This window comes from Pteronotus mesoamericanus, unplaced genomic scaffold, assembly GCF_021234165.1.
Source record: "Pteronotus mesoamericanus isolate MK-2021 breed Mesoamerican mustached bat unplaced genomic scaffold, CSHL_Meso_final contig_32, whole genome shotgun sequence".
Classification (NCBI taxonomy): domain Eukaryota; kingdom Metazoa; phylum Chordata; class Mammalia; order Chiroptera; family Mormoopidae; genus Pteronotus; species Pteronotus mesoamericanus.
In genome coordinates this window covers 14,072,406-14,083,181 of record NW_026555134.1, presented here as the reverse complement: position 1 = coordinate 14,083,181, position 10,776 = coordinate 14,072,406, and the positions used below count along the sequence as shown (strand labels likewise).

Here is a 10,776-nt window from a genome sequence, read left to right as displayed (position 1 = left end):
ACCACAACACAACTAGAGCTAACAGGTCTAATTAGAATACTGCTTCCCGTGCTCGCAAGAATGCATCTCCCAGCCTCCACCTCACCGCCTGACCCTGGCAACAAACCTATTGTTTTACACATCGATCTTACCCTCACTTGCTCCATACTCAGCCTACTAAACTAACCAAATTCAAAACATGAAAGAAAAAATGAACTCAGCATCTTTCTTTTATAAAATTTTAACAAAACTCAACAGTTCAGATCAAATATAAGTAAGCTTAGGTGTTTCCATCCTCTCAATGCAACTCACCCTCACAAAGAGAATATACTTGTATTTTTTTCACAGATCACTGTGACCTCCTGAGTAATCATTATGAGTGTTGTTTTCCTACTAAAACCAAGTAGGAATTGCATTTACCAAATTCTTACAATTTATATTTTTCCCTCCAAAGCTATTTGTATTAGTGATGTGGCTAGGTTTTTTTACTTCAAGTGCACACTACAATAAATACTTTTCCATGCCATTTGAAAAAAATTAGGAAAAAAATTTAAACAAAGGTAAAACACAACGTTTATTTTTAACAGATTTTAAAATCAAGAGTCAAAACTGACAGCTTTATGGTTTTATGGTTTACTTTTTCCAACAGTTTTCAGACATTTTTAATTGTGAATACTTTTAGGTGAGTGTGTATTCTCCAGTTTGTCACAGGCCCCTCCAGCCTTGTGACACAGTATCTGACATCCACATGTACCTCCCTAGCCGAGTAGGCACTTGAGTTTGCCAATCTCTACTTTGTGTGAATAAACTAACAGTGATAAATGAATAGTTTCTTCCTATTTGCAGAAAACTTTTGACTGTATTTCGAATGACCTAAAAGGGGTAATTTTTCCAAGACAACTAAATTTTTGGCATCCTTACTTAAAAACATTTGGCCGGTCTTTTGTCAGTAACAACCTTTTCTAAATCAGCGAAATAGAATGTTGCATCATGTCTTTGATTTATTTGACTAAATTGTGTTCACAGCCACATTAGGTAATTTTGCATTATCAAATTATGCATGCTATATACTTACATGGTTATTTTCTATTGTATATTTGTAAATATATTCTAAAAGATTAAAATGCTTAAAGGAAATATTAATGACTTTTATATAACTTTTCAAACTTCCCTTTAAAAAATATCAGAACACCTTAAAATATTTTACATATACTTTACAAAATATTATTTTTTTATACTATTAAAGTCCAAGCTCATAGAATTACAGCAGGGAATTCATACTCACTATCTAGGGTATTAAATCTACAAGACCACATTCTTTTCTTAACAAAACTGACCTTTAGTAATATTAAAAGCTTTCTATTTAATACTTTGGGAAACAGTTGTGCAATACTTTGAATGAATTAAAGAATTTGGGAACTTGAAATGTTAAGCAGTTGCTATTTCTCCCATCTTTTTTCATGTGAACACTTCCTCATAGATCATTTTTAAATTATCATGTCTACCACTTGCTTGACAATTAGAACTCTTCTTAGCCAATATTAACAGCTTTCCAGTCAGCTGCAAGTAGTTTGTTCTTATAGTGCTGTGAATTCTTTTCTCTAATTTCCATCTTTACTCCTAGTCCAACTCTAGTTTGTCTTCATTTTGTTTTACTTTGTCTAATAAGATAAGCAAACATTTATTGGCAAAGGGAATTGGAAGTAATGCATAAAGGATGACTTCTTAAGGACTTTTCTTAATCCAACATTCCTTCAACAAGTGTTAAAAGCTTGTTAGTTTTTATGATTTATTCTAATATGTATCCTTAAAAATGAAAATGACAGAACTAGTTTAAATAGAAAATAATATTTTTTAAAAATTCTGAGATATAAAATAGCAAAACTCCCTGAGTTACTTTACAACCTGATTGAATACTGAAATTGTCTGAGGAGATTTTGAAATTGCAGATGTCCAGATACATCACCCAGAAATTCTAACTTAATTGGTTTGGAATGTATCCTGGATATGAGATTTTTAAAAACTCCCCAGATACCTCTAAAAGTACAACCACTATTGAGAACTACTGGCCTATCTGCAGATGATTCTCCATTCTTAACTTTGAATACACATGAAAATTAATGCATGCATTTTAAAAATATAGCTTCCCAGACTATACTTCCAGAGACTGAATTTCATTTTTTTCTGGGTGTTTTGTTTCTGTTTGGTTGGCTTTTATTTACTTTTTGTTTCTTTTTTTCAGTGTCATTATTTTAATATGAAATCAATGGTAAGAATTATTACTCAAGAATCAAGATGTTCATTGTCAGTTTTTTCATTTGTTTTGTTTTGATGACAAGTTATAACGTTTGTCAGCTAGAAGAGTTCACTGGCACAAAAATGTAGTTTTATAACTAAAGTGAATTAATTTTGTTTTAAAAATCATAATATTGTTTTAGGGTATACCAAGGAAAATGCAGCTCTAGACACTTTGCCATTGAGTGGTTTTAGATTTGATCTTCTTGTAATTTTTGGTCAAATATGTTAGTGTATTTTTGTCTATAAGTCAGAATTTTTGATTGATCTGTGAAAGCCTCTTGACAGAGTTACCACATCAGATTGGAAGTGGTTTGGGGTAATTCCTGTCATTGCTCTGCTGAAAAGAATGATGCCCCCAATACAGTATGAATGCTTACAAAAGAAGCACCAACTCACAAGTAGCTTCCTATAATACATGGACATAAAAATACCCCCTTGTGAATGTATACTATGAGGAAAGGTAAAAAGAAATTTAATTATTTTTTAAAATGCTGGCCATGCAAGTAACAAAGTTTATTTTTAAAATCCATTCAGTTGGGGCTTGCAAGGTGCAGAAAAAGAGGTGGAGACACGCGGTGCATCCCAAGTCTCACAACAGGCCCTAGTCTCGCGCGCGACAAAGTCTGGCCGCTTGCGCACCCTCTGCTGAGCTCCCAGCCTCGAGGGGGCGGGGCAAGGATGCAGGCGACAGGCGACAGAACGGTTGCGGGTAGTGCCGGTAACGTCTGCTCTGTGGGAACCATGGAGAATACCATCAAGGCAGACGACGCCAAGCCCGATGCAGACACCCTGCAGGTGCTGCGGGACCTGGCCAACCGCCTGCGGATTCACTCCATCAGGGCCACGTGTGCCTGCAACTCGGGCCACCCCACGTCGTGCTGCAGCGCGGCCGAGATCCTGTCCGTGCTCTTCTTCCACACGATGAGGTACAAACCGGCAGACCCAGGGCACCCCGACAATGACAGATTCGTCCTCTCCAAGGGCCACGCGGCTCCGATCCTCTATGCTGCTTGGGCAGAGGTGGGAGATGTCAGCGAGTCAGACTTGCTGAACTTGAGGAAGATTCACTGTGACTTGGAGGGACATCCCACCCCGAGACTGTCATTTGTTGATGTGGCAACCGGATCGCTCGGGCAAGGATTAGGTGCTGCGTGCGGCATGGCTTATACTGGCAAGTTCTTTGACGAGGCCAGCTACCGGGTGTTCTGCCTTATGGGAGACGGCGAATCCTCGGAAGGCTCCGTCTGGGAGGCGCTGGCCTTTGCTTCCCACTACAATTTGGACAATCTCGTGGCAGTCTTTGACGTGAACCGTTTGGGACAAAGTGGCCCCTCGCCCCTTGAGCACTGCACAGACATCTATCAGAAACGCTGTGAAGCCTTTGGCTGGAATACTTACGTAGTGGATGGCCATGATGTGGAGGCGTTGTGCCAAGCCTTTTGGGAAGCAGCTCAGGTGAAGAACAAACCCACTGCCATCGTTGCGAAGACCTTCAAGGGCCGGGGTATTCCAAACGTTGAAGATGCGGAAAACTGGCATGGAAAGCCAATGCCGAAAGAAAGAGCAGACGCGATCATCAAATTAATTGAGAGTCAGATACAAACCAACAGGAATCTCGTACCGAAACCCCCTGTTGAAGACTCACCCCACATCAGCATCAAGAATATAAAAATGACCTCTCTGACTGATTATAAAGTTGGTGACAAGATAGCTGCTCAGAAAGCATGTGGTTTGGCTTTGGCTAAACTGGGCCATGCAAATACAAGGGTTATTGTCCTGGATAGCGACACAAAGAACTTCACCTTTTCAGAGATATTCAAGAAAGAACACCCTGAGCGTTTTATTGAGTGTTTTATTGCTGAGCAAAACATGGTAAGTGTGGCACTGGGCTGTGCCACACGTGATCGAACGGTTGCGTTTGTTAGTACCTTTGCTGCCTTTTTAACTCGAGCATTTGATCAGATCCGGATGGGAGCCATATCTCAAACCAATATTAATCTTATTGGTTCCCACTGCGGGGTATCCATTGGTGAAGCTGAGCCCTCCCAGATGGCCCTGGAGGATCTAGCCATGTTCCGAAGCGTTCCCAATTGCACTGTTTTCTACCCAAGCGATGCAGTCTCGACAGAGCATGCTGTTTATCTGGCTGCCGATACCAAAGGGATGTGCTTCATTCGGACAAGCCCATCAGAAACTGCAGTGATCTATACCCCGCAAGAAAATTTTGAGATTGGACAGGCCAAGGTCATCCGCCACAATGCCAAAGACAAAGTCACAGTTATTGGAGCTGGAGTTACTCTGCATGAAGCCTTAGCAGCTGCCGATGATCTTTCTGAACAAGGTATTTCTATCCGCGTCATTGACCCATTTACCATTAAACCCCTGGACGCTGCCACCATCATCTCCAATGCAAAAGCTACAGGCGGTCGGGTTATCACAGTGGAGGATCACTACCGAGAAGGCGGCATTGGGGAGGCTGTATGTGCAGCTGTCTCTGGGGAGCCTGACGTCCTTGTTCGTCAGCTGGCAGTGTCAGGAGTCCCTCCGGGTGGGAAACCGAGTGAACTGCTGGATATGTTTGGAATCAGTGCCAGACACATCATAGCAGCTGTGAAATATACTTTAATGAATTAAAATCACTGTGTTCTTTAAAAGTTTCTTGGCTTTGGTCTCAAAATGCTGTTATCTAGCTCCATTACATGCATGCTCAATGTTACAAAATTATTTATATTGTATTTTTAAAAAATCATTTAACATCTTTCTTTAGTCCTAATTCAGACATTCAAGTTAACTATCCTGTTAAACTGTGACTATATACACAGATACTCTCATTTTTGAATCACTGAGTTATGTTATAACATTTTAAGTAACAACAGCAAACAAAACATCTACAATGAATACAAAGTTTTCTAGGACTATAAATGACTGGATTGAGAATCAACATAGAGGTAATAGTTTCTTAAATGGGTGTAATTTCCTTGTAAGAAAATAAAATCGGTTACTATAGGATCATTGTACAAATTTGGGGGAAAAAATACCTCAGTTGTCTTACACACACACACACACAGAAATCCAGTTGTATTTTCCAGCATGAGATCTGTAACTGTGTTTTCCAATATAGTCATTCCCATCTAGTAACATCAAATGCTACATATATCCACGAATGGGGTGCTATTGAATAACAAATCTCCATCCTTCTTTTGCAAACATTGGAGGTAATAGTGATTCAGACACAGTGTAAAATAGATAAAATGCTAGCAAAAAACCACTTGTCATAATTTGAGTGTGCATACTGGGAAAGAGCTTCAGCTTTTATAGCTTGTAACATATATGTAGGGTTCAAAATGATCTGTTTGCAACAAACATGCATAAATACACATTTAATAATGACAGTAAATCAGGGTTTGTTTTTATGACTAATGGGATCTCAGAGAACACCAAAAATATTTTTTTGTAGGAAGGGGGCAAAGCCCTTAAGAATCCTGTAAGGTTTCAGTGCATAAGGCATCAGCCACGGGCTAGCAACTCCAGAGAGAAGAAATAGGAGGTGAGATTTTTTTGTCTTGTGTCTATAATTCTTCAAGTAAGATGGTATCAATGCAGTTTTGTTTTATTATCTAGACTTAAACCCCTCAAGAGTTTCTTCTGATGAACAGAAGTGTTCACTTTAATGTAGTCCTATTTATCATTGTTTTCTCTCTCTGGTTAGCACCTTTTGTGTTACATTTAAAAAACCTTTGCCTTCCCCAAGGTTATTGAAGATACTCCCTTGTATTTTCTTCTGCACACTTTATACTTTTATCTTTCATATACAGGATCTACCATTCATTTGGAATCATTATGTGTAGTGTGAGGTTGGGGGGAATATAATTTTTGACACAATTGTATATAGCACCCTTAGAAAAATTCCTTTCCCTTACTACACCAGACTGTTACCTTTCTCATAAATCAGGTAACTGTAAATGTATGGATTTGTTTCTCTCCTATCGGTCTATTTGTTTATTTTTGTGCCAGGCTATACTGTCTTACTTATCACTGCTTTTTTCATAAGTCCTAATATTTAGTATCTTAACTCTTCCATTTCCTCCACTTTTCATTTTTCAGATTGCTTTGCCTATTCTTGGCCCTTTGAATTTTCATATGAATTCAGAAATAGGCTGTCAATTTAAAAAAAAAGTAGTTGTATCTTGATGCAATAGCATCTGGGTTATATTTCCTTTTAATATTCTTACAGAGATCTCATCAAGGTAATTTTAGAAAGTTAGATTTCAGTCTTCAAACTGAGGTAGATGTACCCTGGGGGTAGCTGGGCACCCCTTGGGGAGGGGGTAGGACATGAAGACTTTCCAAATCTTATCTAAGCACAGGATATTTTTATGGGAATCTATTTTCAGAAACTTAAATCCATGGCTTTGTTCCTAAAAAGGACCTGCCTGAGAATACCCCTGTGATTTTTTCCCAATATCTTCTTTCATAATTACCCCTCTTCTACTTTTCAGAACAAAGCCACACTTTTCACCCATCCTAACTGTCATCACTCACTGTTGGCTGTGAAGTCCTTGGAGTGCCAAACAAAGAGGCATTTCAAAATACTGATTCTGCCAAATCCTCCTTTAATGAAGTGACCATGAACCAGCAATGATCATCTGTGTCTGCTTGCCTTTCTGATAATTTTGGAAAAGGTAAAGCCTGGAATTAGAAAGTTACTTTAATCCATATGGTTATTATCTGAACACGAGGTCTTACATTTTTGAGTGGTGGCAACGATGATGACATGTTTGTTTAGGAAGTTTTTTTTTCTTCTATCCCTCACTTACTGTCAAAACATTGAGAGCCCATGCTTCGCTCTCCTGAGATCCTTTGCTCAGGAAAGCAAAGCAAAGAACATAGTAAGAAATTGTGAAGGTGGCAGCACTTCCTTCTAGTCCACGAATCCTGACAAGCCTATGCCTTATCTGCCTATGAGTTTATGGAATAGTGAGCGTTTGGGAAAAGCATTTTCAGCCTCCTCATAAAGGAGAAGATCAAGACTCTCATTGCCTTGTGTCTATAGCATGAAATTATACTTCACATGATTCCAAGGCAGAAAAAGTTAAAAGCTCCATGTTTATTTCTGATCGACCCATGGATTGCTTAGTTTTTTACACTGCTTGTTTAAATTCACAGGAGACATGTTTTTCTTGAGTTGTGAGAAGATTCCTGGATAATGTACAGCCACATACGCTATTTCATTTGGGTGTAAAGCTCAAGCTTCTTTTCACTGATAGACCACTTCCCTGCGTTTTTAAATCTTTGATATTCCTCGTTATCTCTGCTGGCGCATATTGCTTCCATGTACTTACTAGATTTAAATTGACCTAATCCAGTTTATTGTGGATTCTCCTGTATAAATAGTGCATTTAAGAGATGATTATTAATATACCTACTGTAAACCTTACATTTACTTTTGGTCCCATGTCTTCTATTATTTATTTATTATTTTCACAAATTAGATAAAAATTGCTCATAAAAGCAAAACACCTTAATGCAGGGACAAGGCAAATGTCCCCCTGTTACAACCTAGAACAATCTAAGATGTGGTGTCCTGAAGAACTCACTTCATTTAGGCAGAATTAATTTGTCCCTTTCAGATTTGATATGCCATTCTAATTCCATCAGATACATTAAAAATTCTTTAGCATTTTATTTTAAAAATCAATTATAATAAGGTAACAGAAATTATATACTTAAAATAATAATTAAAAATTAGATGTAACTTTAATGTTGGGCATATGTGAGGAAAAATTTCAAGATGACTGGTTTAGTTAATGGCTGCCCATTTGTACCAGGTAGACATGCTGGTCTAAAGGTGAATCCAGACCCCAAAAGCCATTCTATTCCAGTGTGAGATTGGAATATATATAAAAATTATTTTTTACAAAAACTAACTAAAAAGCTTTTGAGTTTCCAGGCTAACACAAGTTATCCCAAGATAACTCTGTAGTAAAAAAGAACAGCTTAAAAATTTATTTTAATTTTTTAAAAATGCTATGCCTTGTGATTCACCAATGTTACATATAAAGCAAACTTTTATTTTGTTCTATTTGAGTTTCCTTTTTCTGAACTTAAATAGATTTGCTGATCAGATAGACTAACTTTACTTTTACATAATGTTTATGATTATGACAAATTAAAATTTACTCACCTTAATTGAGTTATTATTCTGATAAGCTTTGTTTCAAAACTAATCGTGTTCTGTGGTACGTCAGCTTTACAATAATTTCCAAGACCTTCAGGTAGCTTAAAAACTTGGATTGATATTTACAATTCAGAGGATACACTCTGCGGACAAGCTCCTGAGCAGACATCAGTCAGACGGCTCTCAGACCATGTCAGTGGACTGACTGCCTCAGAATATTCAGGACTCAGCTGAGATAGAATGGGACTACTAACCCAAGACCCATCTACCTAACCAACAATGAAAATATTTAAAAATAATATCTGATTCTCATGGCCTCCTCCTTCTCAAAATTGAAAAACTCTGACTACGTCTCCCTATTTTTGTGGCAAATTAACTTCTGGTAGTTATTTCAGTAAGAAACTGTCCTCCGTCTTACCAAGTTTTGATTGGTTACATTACACAACCAGAGCGGTACCTGGATTGTCCTGTTTGAGAATGGTGTGACTAGCCATTTCAAGGAACAAATACTGATACACTTGTAAGGCCAATGTCTGCAAAGTCCTCCCAGGAAAACTGACTTGGTATAGGTGGTAAGGAAGTTAAGGAACCTTAACAAATATAAAACCCTCAAGAAAAGAAGATTTCATCCCAGTTTTTGGATTTTGTGGTGAAAATTGGCAAAGAGGGTTCTTTGGACTTGGATTCCTATTCCCAAGATAGCGAATTATGAAGGATTCTTAAACACATGGAATTATTAGACTCTGTCTCTCTCCTGCTGTTTACATACACATGTAACTCTTACCCTTCTCTGTCTTTTCTACTTTTCCTCCACACTCAGCACAACCAAAATATCTGACACCATACAAAAAAGACACGGCCTCTACAATATGCATACTTTATTGTACCAGATACCACACTTTTAGTTACTGTGAAAATGACTCCCCCTTGTTGTTTATGAAAGTAGTTCATGAATTCCTAGCCAAGACTCTTTGCTGGGTCCCACAAAGATCAGATCCTCCTCCAGTTCCGTTTCCCCACACAGTGTCACTGCAGGCTGTTGGCCACTATGCTCCCCCAGACATGGCTCAACCACGTCCTTCTTTCCATTTTGTTCTCTGGACAATTTCCCATAATTTTGACAGTTTTTCCCTCTTTACATGGCATACTTTTACCTCTTTCTTTAGCTTCCATCATTCCTCATGCTCTCTCGGACTTCATTAACTACCTTATGTTTTTTTAAACCTTCAGGAGAACAGAAGCAGTAGCTAGAGGAAGGGAGAAGCTAGATTGCAATAGGTAGGAATGGAGTAAGTAGTGAAAAAGTCAACAAGTGATTTAGGCAAGCATTCTGAGATTTTTTTTTAATCCCTAATATTACAGTCCTTTAAAAGGAAATAGGTTCATGGGTGTTTAAGATTAGTGGATACAGAGCTGTGGGTCAGGATTAGAAATCAGTGAAGAAAGCAAGCTATAAAACTTTAAAGATTAAGGCAGAAATATATTAAACCCAGAACACTGAAGGAAGTGACTTTGAATTAAGTAAAAAGAGAGAATGAGTTTCATAAAAGCTTAGAGATACTAAAAAGTGATAATGGTATTTGAATTTAAAGAAGAAAGCAGACAGGTAGTACTCATCTCAGATATATAGGAGGCCAAGTTACCCATTGGGAGCCTGGGACAAACTATACATTTATTCATGAGCTATAGAGCTTATACATCACTATTCTAAGAACTCAAAATGTCACCTCTGTCATGGTGTCAGTCATCTTCATTCTTGCCCTTTCCCAGCTTGGCTGTTATTAGTCTACCTTAAAAATTTATCTCTTGTAAGTCAGTCACAGGAAGACAAATATCACATGATTTCACATAGATGTGGAATCTAAAGAACAATTTAAATGAGCAAACAGGACAAAAACAAACTCATAGATACAGAGAGCAGACTAATGGTTGCCAGAGGGAAGGCAGGTTGAGGGACCGAGTACAAAAGGTGAAAAGATTGAGAAGTACAAAGTGGTCGTTACAAAACAGTCACCTGGATGTAAAGTACAGCATAGGGAATATAGTCAATAACACTGTAACAACTATGTGTGGTGCCAGATGGGTATTGGAAATATCAGGGGAAACACTTTGTAAAGTATTGATATATGATTGTCTAACCACTCTGCTCTATGCCTAAAACTAATACAAAATAATGCTGAATGTAAACTATAATTGAAAAAATAAATAAAATTATATAAAGAATGAATTACTTAGAGGAAAAAATTAAATATTCATTTCTTCCCTCATAAAATAAATAGATTATAGTTATTGGTGTTAGCTTACGTTTATATTTATAAATG

General features: G+C 37.7%; 1 protein-coding gene across 1 annotated transcript; it reads left to right on the top strand.

The window, feature by feature from the left end:
• The first annotated feature begins 2,955 nt into the window (after window positions 1–2,955).
• TKTL2 (transketolase like 2) lies at window positions 2,956–4,911 on the top strand. The gene has a single exon (XM_054575981.1). It carries the CDS (start codon window positions 2,956–2,958, stop codon window positions 4,909–4,911), a length of 1,956 nt encoding a protein of 651 aa, XP_054431956.1.
• The last annotated feature ends 5,865 nt before the right edge of the window (window positions 4,912–10,776 follow it).

Coding starts and splice junctions, on each gene's coding strand:
- TKTL2 (XM_054575981.1), top strand. CDS start 2,956: ATGCAGGCGACAGGCGACAGAACGGTTGCGGGTAGTGCCGGTAACGTC.